Below are 21,381 nucleotides of genomic sequence, written 5' to 3' on the forward strand. Positions count from 1 at the left end.
CTTTTAATGATCATGTCATCTACGTAGACGGAATAATTACCACTTTTATTGTCCGCGAATATCTTGTTCATCATCCTCTGATAGGTAGCTCCCGCATTCTTGAGCCCGAAGGGCATAACTTTGAAACAATAAGTGGCCTGATGTGTTACGAACGAGGTCTTGATTCTATCCGAGGGCTCCATAGGGATTTGATGATAACTAGATTTTACATCAGTAAAGGAATACATTGCGTGACCGGCAGTTCCATCTACAAGCATGTCTATGCACGGTAGAGGATAATTATCTTTGGGGCAGGCTTTATTAAGATCTGTGAAATCGATGCACATACGATAAGACCCGCCAGCTTTCTTGACTAGTACGACGTTCGCCAACCACTGGGTATAAAGCACCTCCTCGATGGCATCCGCCTTTTGGAGCTTGGCGATTTCATCCTCAATCACTTTTTGCCTTTCCGGACCATGGTTTCTCCTCTTCTGAGCCACAGGAACCGCGTTTTTGTCAATGTTGAGTTTATGGGTGATCACGTCTGGGCTAATCCCGGGGAGTACTTCATCCTTCCACGCGAAAACATCTTCAGTTTCGCCAAGTACTTTGGTGATTGCGTCTCTGATCTCACCTTGTAGACTTTTAGCTATCTGCACCTGCTTCCCATCCGCCACAGGGTACATTTCGGTTTCCCCCAAAGCCATTGTGATGCGTTCCTCCTTATCCTCCTCCTTAGATTGAGGGCGAATCATTAAGGATGCAGAATATGTCTCTTGGGCCACTTTTTGACAACCTTTGACCATCATGCATCCCTTGGCCGTGGGAATGTAGAGTGTTAAATGGCGAATGGAGATAAGAGCTGCAACTTCGGAGATAAAAGGTCGTCCAAGGATAATATTGTAAGCTAATTGTCCATCTAAGATCGAAAACTCCAAATCTTCTCTCCAAACTTGATCATCCCCAGTAAGCTCGCAGTCCAAAGTAACCTGACCTTTCGTCTGAATGGTATGACCAGTTACTCCTAAAATATCGACCACAGTTGGTTCTACCCGGACAGGATCAATTTTGAGTTTGGCGAATGCTCCTCATGTAATGATGTTACATGAACTTCCCGTATCAATCATTACTCGCCTTATTTCCCAACCTTCAACCCTCATGGTGACAACCAGTGCGTCCGCATGGGGTGCAATCTTCTGACCTGTATCTGAAAAAGGGCGGTTTAATGACATTCTCTCAAGGGTGGTCATCCTTGCCTTCTTTGCCGTTGGCTGATAACCAGGTCCGCCAGCTATGACGTTAATTATGTTTTTTCTCTTCCTTTTCGTCGAGTCCTCCTTGAGTCTATCATCTTCTCTTCCTTCTATTTGGATAAATCGATCCAATTTATCTTGTCCACCAAGTCGTTTGGTTTTTCGAGTCAACCCCCAGCGAGCATCCGCGTAGCCATTTTCCTTGTGACATTTATAACAATTCTCAGGAGTGGTCGTATTTGTGCGACCAGCACTTGGCGGTGTAATTATCAGTGATTTAATCTCAGAGGAGGAATTTCGTCTTTCCTCCGTCATGATGTTTCAGTGTGAACAAAAAATCCTTTATTTAACCAAGGATTCCACGATCACCGCACCAATTGATAACACTGGATAAATTTCCAATCAGATCACGTCCCTGTGAGGCGCCGTTGGGATCGGCCGGGGACACTCTGATGCCAAAGTCAGTAACAAATATGGAGAATAAACTGTATGGACAAAGCTTAGCGAAGAGTAAGAATATATATACCTCGATAGCCTAGACGTAGGCTATTTATAGTTTGATGGATTTGTAACTTCTAGGTAACTAGAGAGTCTCCATTAATGCTCATTTAATGGCGATTACAAGTTACTCTTAACCTGGCGGGTTAAGACTATTAATGATTCATTTAATGATCATTATGGCCGAGTTGACGGTTAGCCGTTACTTAGGTAAATGGAGAGATTCGCTATAGAGATCCGCCAGCGGATCTCTTAGAGCTAACCCAGGGGGATCCTCCGGGCGGCTTCCTATGCCACGTGGCATACTTGAGGCGATTATCTCTTTTGGTCCTTGCGATAATATCCCGATGTTATCACATACCTATAGGATCGTGCACGTAGAATATCTGAGTTGAAACTTATAGAACTGGATATCCGAGAGAATTGAATTAAGGGGGTGTTTGATTGCTCATTTTCATGCTACTGTTTGCCTTTTTACCTCAAAATGAAGAGTTTTAGGTGTTTGGTTAGACACCTCTTGTTTGCCTTTTACACCTGAAAAGTAGTCTTTTACAAAAGTAGAGAATCTTTGCTTTTGGAAAAGTATCTTTTTCCAACAGCAAACAGCAAACCGTAATAGTAAACGGTAAATAATAACAGTAAAGGTAAAACCAACGGGAACTAAATTAAACTGTTGAAATTTTCTTTTAAAATTCATTAATGGTAGTAATCATAAATGTTGTCATAGCTACCACTTCCTACTAGACAAACTACATTGAATATTGTTTATATATGTATAGCTAGTAATGTAGATATGATCAAGTGTTAGATCCAACCATGCAAATTGTCATTCTCAAGTTAGGTACAAGAGCTACATTTAAAGAAATAGCACATGTAGATGTAGGAAACAACATTTGGTGAACATTGAGAGTTGAGTTTGTGGATGTTAATTTCTCCAACTGTTGTTGATGTGATCCCTTCTTAAATTGAACCTTTAGCAAACTTTCAATTTCAAAAAAAAAAAATATATATATATATATAAATATAAACAAAAAAAAAACTATAAACGTTACATTAGCGTTCACATAGTTCTTAAATGATTAAATAAATTTATACATTCACCATTAAATCTAGACGTTATTTGCAGGGCCATTTTTGGGCATGGGCATGAGGCACCTGCCCAGAGCCCAAGGAACAGAGAGTCTAAAAATATTATTTTTTCCAAAAGAAAAATATAGAAATTAAATCTTAAATGATGCAAAAGTTACATAAATAATCTTAGGCCTAAACAATTTACAGCATATATAGGCACAATGGAGGGAGAGGTTCAAAAATAAAAAAATATAGAAATTAAAATATCAAAAGATGCAATGACAATAAATATAATTCATAGACCAAAACAGTCGCAACACGCAAAGTTATGACTATATTTTATTATAGTAATTTTTCGCAAGTTGATGCAGATGATATATTTTTTTTAAAATGAAAGTGTTGCAGATACTTTGCCAAAATTGTTGATGTCAACATTTGAAATTTTTGAGTTTGTCAAAACATCAAATTGTTATCCAAATATTTCAATTGCATTTTGAATCCTCTTAACTATACTAGTGATCGTTGTATTTGCCGAATTTTTTTTATCGGAGTTAAAATTATTGAAATAATATTTGAGATCTCAAGAAAGATTAAATGGCTTAACATTTTTATGTATTGAGTGAAAATTGAAATATATTAGAGAATATTAATGCAAACACTTTTTTTTGTGATTCTGAATTTAGAATTATTTGTAGATAATGTTTTAAATGAGCAATAGGATTTTTAATACGAAATAAAATATTTTTTATTTGAAATTTGACGTTTTTATTGGATTTCTTATTAAGTATAATAAAAAATATCATTTATAAATATTTTTTTTTTACATAATCGGATTTTTTACTTTATTTTTTATTTGTACTTATTTACTACGACCCTTGTTTAATACTTCACTTTATACCTCCAGAATCTCAGGATCTCCCGATATTTGTATTGTTTGTTGCACTAGTTTAAAAAAAATTCATACGCAGGAAAAGGTAAAAGAAGAATAAAAAAATGATGAGAGTTTTGGTGAGGACCCCTTAGCTAGGGTGGTTCAGAGGAAGGAGGTCAATCTTTTAGGCTGGTGTAGGCCGAGTGAAGGTGTGGTTAAGCTCAACACTGATGGTTCTTGTCTGAGAGACGGGAGAATTGCTGCAGGAGGGGTCCTTAGAGACGATGGAGGTAGGTGGGTTTCTGGCTTCTCTCAGAATTTGGGTATTGGTTCTTCCTTTTCTGCAGAGCTTTGGGGGATTCTCTCTGGACTGAAGCTGACTAAGGATCTAGGGGTGAAGAAGCTTCTGGTTGAGTCAGATAACCAAGAAGCGGTTAAAATGATTTCTGAGGGCAAGTCTGTTTGCCGGAATAGCTTGAATATTATTAAAAGGATTGTGTCCTCCTTTGAGTCTATTAAGTTTGTTCATATTTATAGGGAGCAGAACCGCGTCGCGGACCGTCTTGCAATGGAAGGGCACTCTGGTTTGTTGGGTCTTTCTACCTTTTCTTCTCCACCGGGCTTTATTTCTTCTTTGATCTTGGAGGATGTGGTGGGGGTCAGTTTTCCTAGACTGATCCCGGGTTGAATTGTTTTGTTTGTTTGTTTTTTTTCTTTCCTTTCCTACCAAAAAAAAAGAAGAATAAAAAAATCAACAATGATTAAACCCGAACAAAATTATTCTGATAGAAATAATTGTGGTTAAAAAAATACGTTTCTTTATTGCAGTAAAATTTCTATATTGCAGCACGTGATCAATTACTGTTATTATATCTAACCGTGACTGATTAAAACTAGAATTGTAGCATAATAAGTTGGTTTATTCATGTTATGTAGGGCGATAATCTATATATAATATAAAACAGTAACGATGGAACTGAGGTGTCACTTCCTCATTTTTTAGTGATAAAAAATTTAATATATTAATTTTAATTGTATTATTATATTTATCTATAAAAAGATTATTTTATCCGTACTATATCTAAAAGTTCTACAGAATTTAAATTAATTCCTAAAATCTCTCTAATTCTCTACATATTTATATATAATATAAAACAGTAACGATGGAACCGAGGTGTCACTTCCTCCTTTATTACTGATAAAAAATATAATATAATATATAAGATATTAATTTTAATTCTATTATTATATTTATCTATAAAAAGATTATTTTATCCGTACTATATCTAAGAGTTCTACGAAATTTAAATTAATCCTTAAAATCTCTCTAATTCTCTGCATATCTATATATAATATAAAACAGTAACGATGGAACTGAGGTGTCACTTCCTCCTTTTTTACTGATAAAAAAGGCTTAATACATTATTTGCCCCCTAAACTTGTTCAAAAAGCTTGATTGGCCTCCTGAACTTTCAAAGTATTCCGATAGCCCCCTAAACTTGCAAAAAATATTCAGTTAGCCTCCTGAACTTGCATAAAACGTAATCAATTCATCACTCGGTCGTAAAAAAATAAGTTAAATGCGGAAGATGTATTCCACGTATCTTAGAATGTTATTGCATAATTAAAAAATAGATTAAAAAGGAAGTTATTGCTTGCTCAACTATACAACTTGTCTTCTCTAATATTAGAATCGTATATTCCGATTTTGGTCGTTTTACTTTTTAAAAGACTCGTGGAATATATCTTCCGTATTTAAATAACTTTTTTACGACCGAGTGATCAATTGATTACGTTTTACGCAAGTTCAGGGGGCTAACTGAATATTTTTTGCAAGTTCAGGGGGCTATCAGAACACTTTGAAAGTTCAAGGGGCCAATCAAGCTTTTTGGACAAGTTCAGGGGGCAAATGATGTATTAAGCCGATAAAAAATTTAATATATTAATTTTAATTGTATTATTATATTTATCTATAAAATGATTATTTTATCCGCACTATATCTAAAAGTTCTACAGAATTTAAATTAATCTCTAAAATCTCTACAGTTCTCTACATATCTATCTATTTATAATATAAAACAGTAACGATGGAACTGATGTGTCACTTCCTCCTTTTTTACTGATAAAAAACTATAATATAATATATAATATATTAATTTTAATTTTATTATTATATTTATCTATAAGAAGATTATTTAAAGTAAATAAAATAAAATAAAAATATTTAATTTATATAGCACCTTTATGTCATTAATTGTAATTATTAGATTATACTTTTATTAATATTTATTTATATATTAAGATGAATCCGTGCATCGCACGGGCCAAAAACTAGTTTGTGTAAATAAGTTGTACTAGTATCGGTTGTTAAAAAAAAAAAAAGTTGTACTAGTATCATGTTAATTATTGGGTAAATTACACCTATGGTTAATTAACTTTATCCATTTTAACATTGTGGCCACTGAACTTCAATTCTTAACGACATAACCACTGAACTTTGCACTTTTTAACATTGATAGTCACTCAACACCTCAAAACGACCGTTGACAGCCTCAAAATAAAAAATTCGAATAGTTAATGATATTCTAAGGAATTTTAATTCTTGAAAATTTTTGTTTCGAGGTCATTTAGGTGTTGTTTGGTTAGGAGAGAGAGAGAATTGTTAGAGAGAGAAAGCTCCAAAAAAGGTGATTTTGAAAAATAAAAAATGTGGTTTCATAATAAATGTCATTTTGAACAACTTTAATTCTTGAATATTTTCATTTTGATGAGTTAGTTAAAGTTGAGTTGCCACCGGTGTTAAAAAGTGTAAAGTTTGTTGGTCCCGTGTAATGTAATAGGATTAGTTCCAGGGGGGTTAGGAACTAATATAACTTTTTCGCTTAATAAGGCTGATTTAATTTAATGTTTGATAATTTAACTCAGCTTTAGGCCAGCAAGGCTGAGTGAAGTGTGAGACAGCTTTAATCAGACACTGACTAAGGCTGTTTCAATTGTGAGTTGGGAGATAACACTTTAAGTAGCTTCCAATTCAGCACTCTAATTACTCAGCGTCGGCTTTTACAAATTATATACTGAGTAATTTAAGCAAGGAACACATACATATATATCAAGAGAAAGGGTTAGAGATTACTCAACAGTCTTATCCTGGTTCGGCCTCACCGCCTACGTCTAGTCCCCAGAATCCCTCTGGGCTTTTTCAATCCACTACTGAGCTCTTTAAAGGTAGAGCACAAACCGTCTACAAAGCAATTGAGTATGCAAGAGTACCGTCCTCTATTCGTCTACTCAATCCTACTGAGTGCTATAACCGAACACTCAGATTTTCTCTACCGCTGAGTACTAAAACCGAGTACTCAGCTTCACTCTTCTAACCTTTACGATTGATACAAAATTGTTCACTCTAAATGAAGAACACTTTAGATGAATAAAAATTCACTCTAGACTTTTACACAATGATTGGAATTGGGTGTAAGAACTTGCTTTTTCTAATCAGACAGCTTCTCTTTTGGATCTTTTAACTTAGTGAAGATCTTGCTTGTCTTTTCTCTTTTTTGTAATTCGGCAATTGATCCAAGTGATGAACTTTTCCTTTTATAACAAAAGCTGAAGCCTCAATGATTTGAATTCGGACATATCCGTTGAATTCAAACGGTCTTCTTTCGTCATTGATAGGTCAGCATTCAGAATTGCAGGCCAATCCTGTCGTCTGAATTTAGCAAGCGTCAGGCTTGCCAGTTTTGTCTTCTTGCGTCAGGTTTCGTCTTCTAGCGCCAGGTTTGTCTTCTTGCCAAATGCCAGTTGATCCATGCGTCTTGAAAAGGTCTCTTGGTGTAATTCCGAGACTTCTGAATTGGTGCAGACCTTTGTCGGACTTTGTCTTCTAGTCAACGGATCATTGGTGCTGCCCTGACGAACACTCAGCTTTATTGTTCGGCTTTGCCTTTAAGATTTCCTTTGATGGGGCTGAGTTACGTCCTACTCAGCTTATTCGGTCGGCTTTGCCTTCAAGCGTTATTCCGAAGAAGACTTTTCTTTTAACGGGGCTGAGTTACATTCTACTCAGCTTCTGCTGTGTGTCTTTGCTCATGCTGACTTCGTTCTGTCTTTCTTATTGAACACTTAGTTCCTGTTCTCGTTAGTAAACTTTACTCAACATTGAACAAACTCATTATTATAATTAAATCAAAGCACTTAAATTTAATTGTCTTAATCATGAGATTAACTTAAATAATTTTGTCAAATCAAAATCATGTGGAAAGGTGTTTCAACAAACTTCAATTACCATACTGTTAAGAATTGAAGTTCAGTAGCCACAATATTAAAATGGATAAAGTTGAGTGGCCATAGGTGTAATTTACCCGTTAATTATTGGATAAATATCAAATGAATAAATTAATCCTAATGAATAATTTTCTTTCATGTCATAAGTGTCAACCAAATTTGGCTAGTATCTTTGTTATATTAACATTGGATATCCATCAATAATACATGGATCATACATTATACATAGTTAACCATCTAGATATATAGATTCAATAAAGAGTTGAGAAAGTATAAAAATAAATCATCTATTTTAGTTATTTGTAAAAATAGAATTGTGATTTAAAAGTTTATATAAATAAGGCTTTGAAGTTTGTAAAACTTGCAATTGAAGTATATATAAGTCAACTTTTCGATGAAACAATATTTATGATTTAGTTAATTTGGAAAATGAGATCTTACATCTCCAAAAGGCTCTCAATCCATTCTATAAAAATAATATAAACAATTGACTTTTAGTCATTTTAAGACATTAAAATACATATCATCTCTAATAATACTTTTCACATTCACTCATTTTTTTAACATTAAAATTATCATCTATCGTTATATTTACAATTAGTGAGAGAAAAATGACGTTTCAACAATAAATTATTAATAAAAAATGAAATAACAGTACTATAAGGGGGAGAATATTCTCAATAATATAGACTTTTAGTGATTTGAAAAGGAACTAAGAGATTCTTGGAGTTGAATTTTGATACAAATTTCTTAAAATTTAATTTAAAAGTTTAACAAATGAGTCTCTTAGAAATACTCTTAGTGAGTTGAGGAGGAGGAACTAAGTAGCTCGGAGTTAGATTTTGCATAAACTAAAATTTAACTTAAAAACCTCAAAAAAAATCTCTTTAATATGCTAATGTATGTAAGGTAATTTGTATAGTCAATGTTTTTAATTGATTCAAATCACTTGGTAAATAGTCATTACAATTTTTTTTTTTTTTATGAAATGCTTAAATTTTTACAAACTACATAAATGCAGAGCCTTGTCTATAAACTTTTAACATGGGCTGTTTTTACAAATTGATCAAACCATACAGCTCAAATTTTTACTTTTCCTAGAGAGTTTATACATAAAGTATTAGGGTAAATTACATACGTGGTGTACAACTTTTACCCCAAATCACACTTTGGTGTACAACCAAAATTTTATCACACTAAACCGTACGAACTTCAGGTGACCTCCCACTAAAGTGTACAACCGGTTTTTGTGACCGGTCAACGTTGGTCCACTATGCCACGTCAGCATTTTTTATTGTAGAATTAAAAAAGTGGGACCCACTCTTTATGGAATGACTAATATAACCTTATTCTTTATAAATTTACTAAAATACCCTCATCTTCTTCCTTCAACCCCTCTCTCCCATTTCTCTCTCTATATCTTCTCTCTCACTCCTCTCTCTACCATTTCTCTCTCAACCTCTTCAACCCTCTCTCTACCATTAAGAATTAGAATAAAAAAAGATCAGATTTCTCTCTCTTTTTCTCTCTCTCATAAATATAATTAATTAGAATCTAATTAATTAGACTTATCAATATGCATAATATCAGCCATAAATACCTGCATAAAATATTTCTTCAACTCTAAACTCTGAACTTGGGAGTTGGCATAAACACTGTTCACTTTCTCATTCAGTTTTTGTGGGGTTATGGCCTGTAACTCGAAAGAGCATGGAAAGGCACGTTCGGAAATGGTTGGATTCCAAATTGATTTGGAATTGAGACTGTTCACTTTCTCATTCAGTTTTATACTATAAAGTAATATGTGTAAGAGTTGAGAGCTGCGTGCATTATCGTTAGTGAAGTGAGGCCAAAGGGAAAGCATAAAAAACTTATGAGAGAGAGAAAGAGAGTGAAATCTGAATTTTTTTTTTTATTCTAATTCTTAATGGTAGAGAGAGGAGTGAGAGAGAAGATTTAGAGAGAGAAATGGGAGGGAGGAGTTGAAAGAAGAAGACGAGGGTATTTTAATAAATTTATAAAGAATAAGGTTATATTAGTCATTCCATAAAGAGTGGATCCCACTTTTTTTAATTCTATAATAGACCTGTTCAGAGACCCGATGGCCCGCCCAACCCGCCCAGGCCCGTAGACAATGGGACGGGCTTGGTCAGTGTAAATTTATAGTTAACCCGATCCGGCCCAAGCCCAAAGATACCCATTGATTTATGGGTTGAGCCTGGGATCTATTATTAAATCCCGTATCAGCCCAGCCCGGCCCATAACTTATTTATATATACTAGTATTATTTTATATAAACATTTAGTCTTACTAATAATATATAAGGGATAAGGTGCAAATTTGCCCCTAACGTTTTTGGGGAGGATCAGATTTACCCCTTAAGTATGAAATAGCAAAATTTTAGGTCTATGGTTTTTCTAAAGCTGCAATTTTAGGCCTATTGGATGGAAAACTTTAACAGTGTTAAAATTGCACATTCTTAATAGATGTGGGTCTTTCTCACTTAGCTTCTTGTGCGAAGCTTTCAGCATTGAATTTGAATTTCACGCCCAGAAACACAGGTTGTGGCATCTTGTCTGTTGTTGTGGGTTGCAAAAAAACTCATCGTTCTCCACCTTAACCGATGTCTCAATGTTACTAGTGGTGAATGGTTGGAATACCTCGGCAAGTTAGAGACGCTCGAAGACCTTTCGATTAAGAATTGTAGAGTGATAGGGGAGGGAGATTTGATTAAGTTAGGATGTAGCTGGAGAAAACTAAAAAAGCTGCAGTTTGAAGTGGATGATATATGAAGGGTCATCCAATGGTTTGGGACAATAAATTTTTATGTCAATAAATTTCGACAAATGAATATTTTAATGATGGAGCATTTGGGAGGAGCGGCCAGTTGGACTATTAAGTGCACAAAAAAAATGCTTAATCCATATCAGGACAATAAAAAGCTATAGCTCTAGGAAAAGGAAGTGCCGTGATTGAAGGGAAGAAGGAGAAGCAGAGCAAAATCACGATTGAAGCTAAGAAGAAGGAGATGACATCAAAATCAAAATCGCAATTGAAGGGAAGAAGAAGAAGAGCGGAATCGTGATTGAAGGGAAGAAGATGAAAAAGAGCAGATTCAAAATCGCAATTAAGAAGGAGACGAATCTGCTGAATCACGGTTACGGGGAAGAAGATGGAAATGAATTATGCAGGATGAGTGTAATCTACGTGAAAATCCTAAATATAAATTTTCTGACATGGCATACAATTTTAACACTGTTAAAGTTTTACATCCAATAGGCCTAAAATTGCACCTTTAGAAAAACCATAGACCTAAAATTTTGCTATTTCATACTTAAGGGGTAAATCTGATTCTCCCCAAAAACGTTAGGGGCAAATTTGCACCTTATCCCAATATATAATAATAATAATGAAACTAAAATTTACTAAACCTGATATCTACCTAATTTAATCCAATGTCAATTTCTCTTAACCGCCTCCCTTCTTCCATCCTCTCAAATTAATTTCCAGGTTATATTAATTTGATTGTTTTGTTGTTGTAAAAATAATTCTTTTAGTATTATATTTTAAAATTTAACTATTTCATGATTAATAATAATTGAATTTATCATTAATGGAAATAAAGTTTCAGATTTATAAAAAAATAAAGTATGGACGGGCCTGGGTTGGGCCTGGGATTAAGGTTTTCTAATTCATCCCAGCCCGGCCCAAGCCCGAGACATTTACTACAGGCTGGGCTAGGCTTGGACATGAGTTTTTATTGAAAAGTCCGGTATGACCCAGCCCAAACCCGGTCCGGCCCAGCCCAGCCCATGAACATGTCAATTCTATAATGAAAAATACTAATGTGGCATAGTTAACCAGCGTTGACCAGTCACAAAAACCGGCTGTACACTTTAGTGGGAAGTCACTTGAAGTTCGCACGGTTTAGTGTGACAAAATTTTAGTTGTACGTGTGATTGGGGATAAAAATTGTACACCACGTATGTAATTTACCCTAAAGTATTGTGGTATATCATTTTCCCACATCAGATGCAATTTTACAACCTCTATTAATTGTGACATTTCAAAATACATGAGAACATAATTTTCTTCTTCTAAATACTGATGTCATTTTTAAATTTACTCCAGCCATCCAAAAGTTTAACCCAAAATTTATTTGACCCCCAATCCACTTATATTACATGTTCAATAAGACCTAATACATCAGAAATCCCTTGAAATTAGCCAAATAAAACTGATTGGTCCCATGGAACTTGCTAATTTTTTTTGTTAATCTCTTTAACTTAAAGTGGCTTAAAATGGCATGATTAGCCTATCAAATTCATATGATAGAGCTAAGGATGTCAATGAACCCGGAAGGACAGTTCACCAACTATTCAAGCTCGGCTTGGACAAAGCTCGACTCGATAGGACTAGACTCGAATCCAGATCAGCTCGAGCACTAATGAATTCGGCTCTAAAGCTTGCAAACAAGCTCAATTATTTTTAATTACTATATATATTTCATTATATATATAATATATTTCATTGTTTTAAATTTTTCTTTCATTAATTATGGTGAGACATATAGTACTCTACTATTGCCCAACTACTTTGCAAATGGCAGAAGCGTACCAAATTAAACAAATTAGCAAAAAAGGGTTTCTTAGAGCATCCCTAGCCCAAAGTTACAAACTCTGTAATCTCTCCTATGACACATAGGAAAAAGTAAGAAAGTGAAGTAACAACCCATTAGATTAGGCTGTGATTTCAATATTTTGTGGGATATCAAAAATAGTTTAATTAAAAACTAGGGACCAAAACGCAAAAAGCCAGGGAAGAGAAAGCAGCATCATTGCTGCTTTGGGAGGCGCCAGACGCGCCACCCCTGGCGTGTGAATCTCCTAGTTTTTATGGTTTTTTGATTTTATATGAAGAAAAAGTTTGTAACTTTTTTATTTTGTTAACAAACCAGAAAAAGTAACAAAATCTCTAATGCTAGGTTATAACTCCACATTTGAAAGTGACAACTAATTTCTATGCACTAGGTATGCTCTTATCCATCTGGATTGAGGTTAAATTTAGGCGAGCTTTTACATATTACAATACATCCACTGCATTGTCCATTTTATTCCACACTAATTATCAGCATAGTTGTGTATGACTAAACTTTGCCAGAGGGCTGAAACGCTTCGATCTACTAATATTTTTAGGCTACATGCAAGCAAATGTGCAAAATATACAAAAACATTCCAGTCGCCTACGCACAAACAATCCGCATCGTGAACAAACTGCAATTATTGCAGCCGACACATTAAACTTTGATACTTAGTCGTGCATGATTATTAGAGAAAATGATAACCAAGTTCCCAACACATTCCAACCTCTATTACAAATAATTGGCAAAACAAATTTATAAAGCAGAGCCAATCCAGCTCTTTTTGGCTATGGTAACATTCTACCACATACAAGTAAAACTTCCAAAACTTCACCCCAGAAACCAATACCTCAAATAAGAAGCTTAAGGAAAGGTGCGCTGATAGAGAGGCAATGCTCCCAAAGCCTCACGTTCGGCGTTCTCCTTCTTTACCTGCAAAACATAAGTGTACACGTGTTAAGATCAATTATTAGTAAGTTTGTAACCAACCCAAAGGGAAAGAATAATGCCTACAAATAGAGATGTTTCCACACTAAAAATGAGTAAGTGCTGCAAAGAACTAAGGCAGAAGTGCTATGGCATGTCAATGTGACAAAAAATACAACTATAACCGCAAGGCGTTTACTTCTGTAGCAACAGGAGCAATATACATTGAATATGTTATCCCCCATATGACTAGACTGCAAAATTCTATGACAAAGAACAGTATTGAGAACCAAAATATATTAAGGGTGCATTTGATAAAACCATGAAATAATGCACAGAAAAGTTAAAACATAGAAGTACTATAAAGTATAAAGACTGAGTTCTAAATGATAAAACTATTTGGTATAAGCTGAGAATGAAGCATAATTTCCAATAAATTCATTAAGTAAATGCAGCTATAGAATACTAGCTACAAAAAAAAACATATAACTTTCTTAATTATGCAAAAATAAATTCTAAATTATTCAAAATAATAATAATAGGTCATATAGCATTAGTTTTTCAAAGTTCTTTCAAAATTTTATAGATTATAATTGGTTGAAAAGAATATTCGTATTTTTAACTTTTAGTTCAAGTAAACCATTACATTATATAAATTGCATGTTTACAATGAATATATTAAGCCATTAAGTTCAGCATGAAAAAAGTAAATTTAAGTCCAATAATCAAGAGCTGACATTACAGCATAGAAGAATACTGAAATATATGAAAAACTAAGCATATTATCCTTATTTTAAATTCTAAATTTTTCACTTAACCAATATAAAGAGAATTTCAACTAAGGAAAACATTTGAACTGATTGGGTAGCCTTGCCAAAGAATTTTAAAATTTGAGAATACTGAAAATTTTAATTTTACGCGCCAAAGCTACTTATCAAATACATTCATAGACATGTGATGCAAACCTAAATTTGATTCTTGATGATAAAACCATAGATAGGGGGTGAGAAGAAATCAGTTATTATAACTTATAATAATAATTGAAAGTTTTTCAATTCGGTAACCTATAACTTTGGTTCCAACCAATTCCATGCCCTAATTCTAAATCTTCTCCATCAAGTCGAACAATTTAGGTTGTAACTTGTATGCACCTTCAGGTGCGAGACCACAACTACCGGGCAGATTGAATTCTCTAATTTCTAACCAATCATTATACCCTTCATTTAAACAGGCTACTACATGACACTAATGGTATTAAGCTCATAATAATAATTGAAAAAGGTTACACAATTTGATTCACAATAATAACAATAAGAACAGTTGTCAACGCTAACTCAGTGATGATGCGATAAGCTGTGGTTAAAAACTTAGATGACATAACCCATGAATCAAAAGGACAATTCTACTGTCAAATATTTACATTATTAAAGTTTCAAAGGTTAATTTTTAATATGGAAAACAGATGACAAGAGACAACTGCCAACATGGAAGAGCAAAGAATTCTAATTATTCCTTGGAAAAAGTATTTCAAACAGTTTAAACAGCTGTTTTATTATAATTGCTCCCCATGCTAAAGACTATGAGCATTATCTTAGCACAAAACGATTGAAATATTTGTGATGAATTAAGATTACAAAATCAAATTTCATCAAACATATACAAAATGTGAACATAGTGACACAGCAGAAATGGGCGAATTTGATCAAACTTCCAAGGCCATTAGAAATATATTACTAAGCCCACCATTAATACAAAAGCAAGTAACCGGTAGCATGAATCACAAAAGTCCTTCTAGTTAACATATGAACCCAACCAAATAGGTCCGTCAAACTAGTATTAGACCATGGTGAAAATTAAAATATAAGAGAAATATCAAGTAGAAAAGAAGACTGGAAATGCATCTAAGCGATTTCCATTACTCAACTTCTGTCTTATCAAACATGTTCTTAAACTTTCATGAATCATCAAACACCAACTAAAGAAATCATCAGTATTGCTGGGGATATCAAAATTAAAGCAACCTAAATAAATTAAATGTGATACAGGGAAGAACAGTATCCTGATTGATTTAACCAGTGATCGACTGGGAGAAAACATGCAAATCAATTAGCAGAATTAGATAAGTATAAAGTCTTTCAAAGAACTTACAAGAGACAACATATCTTGAAGGTAGCTCCTAAATGGAGTTTGCATTGCCTGTAAGAAGTGGAAAAGAACAAATTAAAGTTACTGAGATCCCAAATTTAAGTTAATTTAAATAATATACTTTCTAATAGAAACATATGCAAAAATTCACAACAGCGGCTAGGTGTCCAGCTATAAAATTCATATACAGAATAACCGTGCCATCGTTCCGTTAAGGAGCAACTGTAATCCTAACTTATGCTCGATTATCACCAAAGCTTAAAACATAATCATGGATCAACTTAGAGATATTTGAATGCGTCCGTTCTAAGATTTCATACTCTAGACACGTCCATCACAATAGAATACTTAGATACGCACATGATGCATAAAACAATTAAATCTCAAAAATCCATAAAAAAGAAAAGACAATTAAATAGACGAACAAACACCTGAAGATCTTCAGGAAGGTATTCGTGTTTCATAGAGAGATCCATTGCGCGCTTGATGCGCTGATGGCGGGCATCGACAATCTCTCTCGGAAGCCGATTGAGCGCCTCCTTAATATCAATGTCGTAGTAAGGATCAAAAAGATCGTCGTACCGCAGTCCTGAACACAAACACAAAGTTCAATCACACAGACAGATTTGACTCCACCAAATCGAGATCGGGAGGAAAATTAGGGTTTCAGAAATGATAACCATATCTGCGGAGGCGATTGGATACAGCTTTCATGTGCATTTTCGCGAGCCAGTTCTTTCTTGGATCGAGGAATGATTGCAAAAGGGACGCCATTGCACCGCGACTCGGTCTTTTCCTCCCTGAGCTTCGAAAATTGTAGCTGGCTGCTGCTTCTCTCTGTTATTTGTATTTCGATTTTCTGGAAGAATCGTCAACTGACTGTAGAATACTTTTCGGGCTAGCCAAATTGGGCACCTTTTGTTTTGGGCCTAACTAATCCTTCTTCCTTGTTGGGCCCAATTCTTAGATTAATAAAGATGGGCCTCAATCACATATTTTCTGCTTTATTGGCCCATTGTTGAGTAGAGTTGACATGGCGAGGTGGCAAAAGTACACACAACATGATACCAACTCGACACGCAATTTTAGTGTTTGGGTTTAACTTAGCAGATAACGTGTCATTTTTAGATTGACACGAAATTGACACATACATTTTTGGATTGGGTTCAAGTTGATATGCTAACCCGAAAACGATACGAAATGACATGAATATTTAAAATTATTGTTATATTATCTCGTGTTTTTATGTCACTTTATTCATAAAAATAATAAAATTATGATTATTAATTACTAATATGATTCGAACCTCTTAAATAGTTATAAACGCATTACATGACCATCTAACATGATATTAGTAGAGTTTTTGATAGTTAGTGTTAACATACTAATATAAAAATGACATAAAGTATTGAAAAATAGTACAGTTAAACCTCGATAAATGAATGTTCGATAAAGTAATAACCTCGTTTATATAATAAATTCTTTCGGTCCCGACTTGGGCCAATGGACTAAAGTAATAGCCTCGCTAAATGCATTAAGTAATAAAAATATTTAAATCCTTAAGGGTCTAATGAAAATATAAATTAATAATTATTGAATTATATATATATATATATATATATACCAAAACATTTCAATCAATCAACTAGAAGTCATTTTTTATAGAAAAAATGCATCTATAGTTGATTGGAGGAGAAAAGAATGTGTACTTAGAATATATCTTCTACCTTTTATAGCTAAATACTAAACCTTTTCATTTGCTATGTACATGAACTTAGTTTTAAATGCATTAAGTTTCACCAAAAAAATTAAACGTCTCTAGATTCAAGTAATACTTTAATTGATGTATGCATTTTACAATGAAAAATTGTCTATAAAATAATAAATATTGATTTATCGATAAATGAATAATTTATTCATTTATTGATAAATAAATAATCTCGCTTAATAAATATTTTTTTCCGGTCCCAAGGATATGCATTTATCGAGGTTTTACTGTACTCTATCTTTTATATTTTTAAAAGTTATCATTAATATATGCATAACAAAATTGCATGTAACCCGAATACACGATACAAAATCGGCATTAACCCGAACATGTTAAGACGATTGTGAAGTTTTTAGGTTGGATTTTAGTTTACTTTTTTTGACACGAACCCTAAATAACACGACTCGAAGATGATAATTGTCAGGACTACATGGCATGATTTAGAATTAAACATGTTCACCGGCTTAGGTTCCCGTGCAGTCCAATCAGGCTCGCATTCAATGTGCCGTGTTTGAACAAGGAAAAACTACTTTAAGCTCGGCCCAATCTATACCTGTTAAAGCTCGTATGTATCTAGAACGGGCCTCGATTTTATACAAAAAGCACAGACCAGCCCAGTACATCACGCTTTACTAATATCAATTATTAAATATTCATATTTAAGTATACATTTTAATTTTAATTTAAAATATCTATATATTTTTGGGTGAATTTATTTGGATTGGATTTGAAATTTGATTTTTAAATTCGAATCCAATGAATCCACCTAGAATATAAATAGATTGGGCTAAATATGAAATAGTCTTTTTTTTTAATAAAAGCCTGTTGGGCTTGGCCGAGCCCGGCCATAAACAATTCAACATAACTTGAGTCCATGATCAGATCAAACTGTTAAACTGATAGCAAGTCATCTTTTTAGTTGTTTTGATGATATAAATTGAAATTTAGTACTTATAGCAACTATTACATTTAACATTAAAAATCTATATATAAGAAAATGTTTAATGTCAAACAAATTTAACCAATAAAATTATATATCTAAAATTTTAAAATTAAATATACTATGTTTTGGTGAAATTATAAAATGACAAGTGTTATATGATTATTTGAATTGAACCCATTGATTCTTTTCACAATTGATTTTTTTTTTTCAAATTATAATATTATAATCCTAAATTCTGATTCAGATTTCTTGATTATCTATGACATTTAATTAATATATGGTAATACTATTAAAGATTTGGTTTGATTATACTTGATAAGAGAGCAATATGTCTCCCAAGTGAATCTTTATTTTCTTAAATTGACATTTATTCTTATCAATTTATCATAATAGAATCAATATTCTATTAACTTAGCGTAATTAAGCAAAACCCATAATTAATTAATTAATTGAAATATAGGTAGGTATTCCTATCAAATTGGAAATGATATTAATTCCTAGCTATAATTGGGTGACACTACATTATTGGAACATCCAAAACTTTATGAGAAATAATAATAACAACAATAATTTGATAATGGCCCATTAAAGATTTGATTGGATCTTGATTAAGACTAACTTTGAGCAAGGAAAATGATTAAGTAGAATTATTGATTTGCTTGGTTTAGAAAAGGAAAGGCAATAAATATATAAAAAAATATTAAGATTTATTGGTTTCTTCTATTTTTGGAAGCTATTTTTTTTTTTAGTTTTATATAGAAGATAAAAGAAATTGATAAACGCAAGTTGAAGGTGACGTAGTTGAGCAGGATGTTAATCCTTTACATGATTCTATTGCTACTTTCAAAACTCTCGCGCAATTTAAGGGATGAGGTCAGGCCTCGTGGAAGTAGGGATAAGAGGTCCAATGCTCAAACTTAAAACTTAAATGGGGTTAATGTTGTGGTTCCCACGTACCTCTTCAATAGAATCATAGGTAAGTCTACACGTCAGCCAAAACTAATCAAGCGGCTGTGACGTTAGACTATATAATAGGTTTAGGTGGTAGGAAAAATAAAGAGATGCATATAATGATGTTTAATGCGGAAGATAATATGAATTTGGACCAGGTCTTTTTGAGTGATAAGCTTGGAGGTAGAACTCGCAATTATAGGAATCCTTCGAATCCTTATGCTCTTAAAATTCCTTAGATTGGGTAAACATGATGATATTTGAGGTGTTAGTAATATATGTGTGCATCAGTGTGGTTTAAACCCAGGGCCGATCCTGATTTTAGAGACCCAGGGGTGAATTACCGAGTGAGACTCTAATAAGTAAGTACAAGTAAAAAATAAAGTAGAAAAGTCAATCGTATAAAAGAAGATTACTTAAAAACGACATTTTTTTTGGTACGATTAACGATCTAATAAAAAATTTCATATGAAAAAAATATTTTATATTGTTTTAAGTACCCAATTTCTTATACAAAATGATGCCTATGAGCATTTCTAGATGTAAAATTTTCAAATTTAATAAATTATGAAATAGTTCGAATAGATTTTATGCTCTTCGGGACACAAAGTATGATAACAGAAAAATAAAAAACCAAATCTAAAAATCATCTCAGTTAACGAACTTTAGCAACTAAGTTCTTGAAAGATTTTGATGCGTTTCTCCCAAATTGACCAAGTAAATCAGAATCTGATAGAGTTTCTCAAAGGCAAAAAAAAAAGGCTATTATCAATTGGAAGTTTCACAGTGGGGTGATTAAATAACAAAATTGATTATACAGTTGATGGATTGAAGATGTACTGAAGATGAAGGATAATATTACAGTTTAATATTCTTTGGGATCAGAGTGTGATTAAAGCAGGGGGAGATAAATTATATATTTTGTTAGGATTGATGGTGAGAGAGATAATTATGGAAATGCTCTAAGATAAACTAGATGAAAACCCGTGCGATGCACGGGGTATGAAACTTTTATATAATTTAGATAAATAAATAAATTGACATATTTACTTTTAAATAATTTTATATCATGCTATGAAAAAAATTTATATTATGTATATTTGAAATTAATATATATTTTTTAATGATAATTCAAATTAAATTAATTTTAAAAATAATTGACTACTTTTTTTTATAGAATTTTAACTAAAGATAAATGATTTATTTATTTTTAAAAAATTCAATGATTTGTACTTTTTAGGAATTTTAATACATTTTCATATTCCAAATATTCTATGAAACAATAATAATAAAATAGCAGATTAATTAAGAAATATATTAGAATATAATAAAAAACCAAAAATTGAATTAAACTATAATTAAAATTAAATATTATATTTACGATACAAAAGAATTACAATATAGGTTAAACAAAAATTGAATTAAACTATAATTAAAATTAAATATTATATCTACGGTACAAAAGAATTACAATCTATGTTAAAATGGAAGCAACATCAATATATTATTCTATAAACTATTACAATCAATACTTTTCTAATGTTGCATATGAAGAAACTTTATCAATTCAATATGTTACATATAAAAAAATAAAATTCGTAAGAATTAGTCACAAATTCATCTTGATGATAATTATTTTGGTTGATGGAATTTCATGATCATCAAGTATTCGAATTCAATTATTCATTCTGCTACAATAACCCAATATATCTAATTGAATCAGTTTAAGATGATGATTTCTCCTATTTTCATCTCGTAATATCTCATCAAGACATTCGATCAATTTGTTCTTCATTCTTTCACTATATAGAATATCAGCCATACTCGCAGATATCACTTATTTGACTTCATTAATATTTTCTAATAATTATATATCCTTGAGTTTTGTAAGTAAGAAAAACAAACAAAAGAATTAAAAAAAATGAAGGGACGAAAAAGATAATTAGGAGAGAACCATCTTCTCTCGGTTTTTTTTTTTTTTTTTTGAAATAAGAGAGAATGTCGAAACATAAGCGTATAAAGAGGAGAGTGAAACTATTTTTATTTTAT

General features: G+C 32.7%; 1 protein-coding gene across 1 annotated transcript; it reads right to left on the minus strand.

Moving 5' to 3' along the window:
• Positions 1–13,139: 13,139 nt before the first annotated feature.
• On the minus strand, positions 13,140–16,538 carry LOC136203550 (cytochrome b-c1 complex subunit 7-2, mitochondrial). Its single transcript, XM_065994735.1, has 4 exons — positions 16,351–16,538; positions 16,102–16,259; positions 15,674–15,721; positions 13,140–13,531 (listed from the first exon to the last, which is right to left on the minus strand). The coding sequence occupies exons 1-4, from the start codon at positions 16,442–16,444 to the stop codon at positions 13,463–13,465; spliced, it is 369 nt and encodes a 122-aa protein (XP_065850807.1). The 5' UTR covers positions 16,445–16,538; the 3' UTR covers positions 13,140–13,462.
• Positions 16,539–21,381: the final 4,843 nt, after the last annotated feature.

Source organism: Euphorbia lathyris, chromosome 8, assembly GCF_963576675.1.
Source record: "Euphorbia lathyris chromosome 8, ddEupLath1.1, whole genome shotgun sequence".
NCBI classification, from domain to species: Eukaryota; Viridiplantae; Streptophyta; class Magnoliopsida; order Malpighiales; family Euphorbiaceae; genus Euphorbia; species Euphorbia lathyris.

Excerpts from the sequence above, each read along its gene's own strand:
- LOC136203550 (XM_065994735.1), bottom strand. The coding sequence starts at position 16,444 with ATGGCGTCCCTTTTGCAATCATTCCTCGATCCAAGAAAGAACTGGCTC. Across the intron at positions 16,260-16,350 it reads CAATCGCCTCCGCAGATATG|GACTGCGGTACGACGATCTT; the intron begins GTTATCATTTCT and ends GTTTGTGTTCAG. Across the intron at positions 13,532-15,673 it reads TTCAAGATATGTTGTCTCTT|GTAAAGAAGGAGAACGCCGA; the intron begins GTAAGTTCTTTG and ends TATGTTTTGCAG.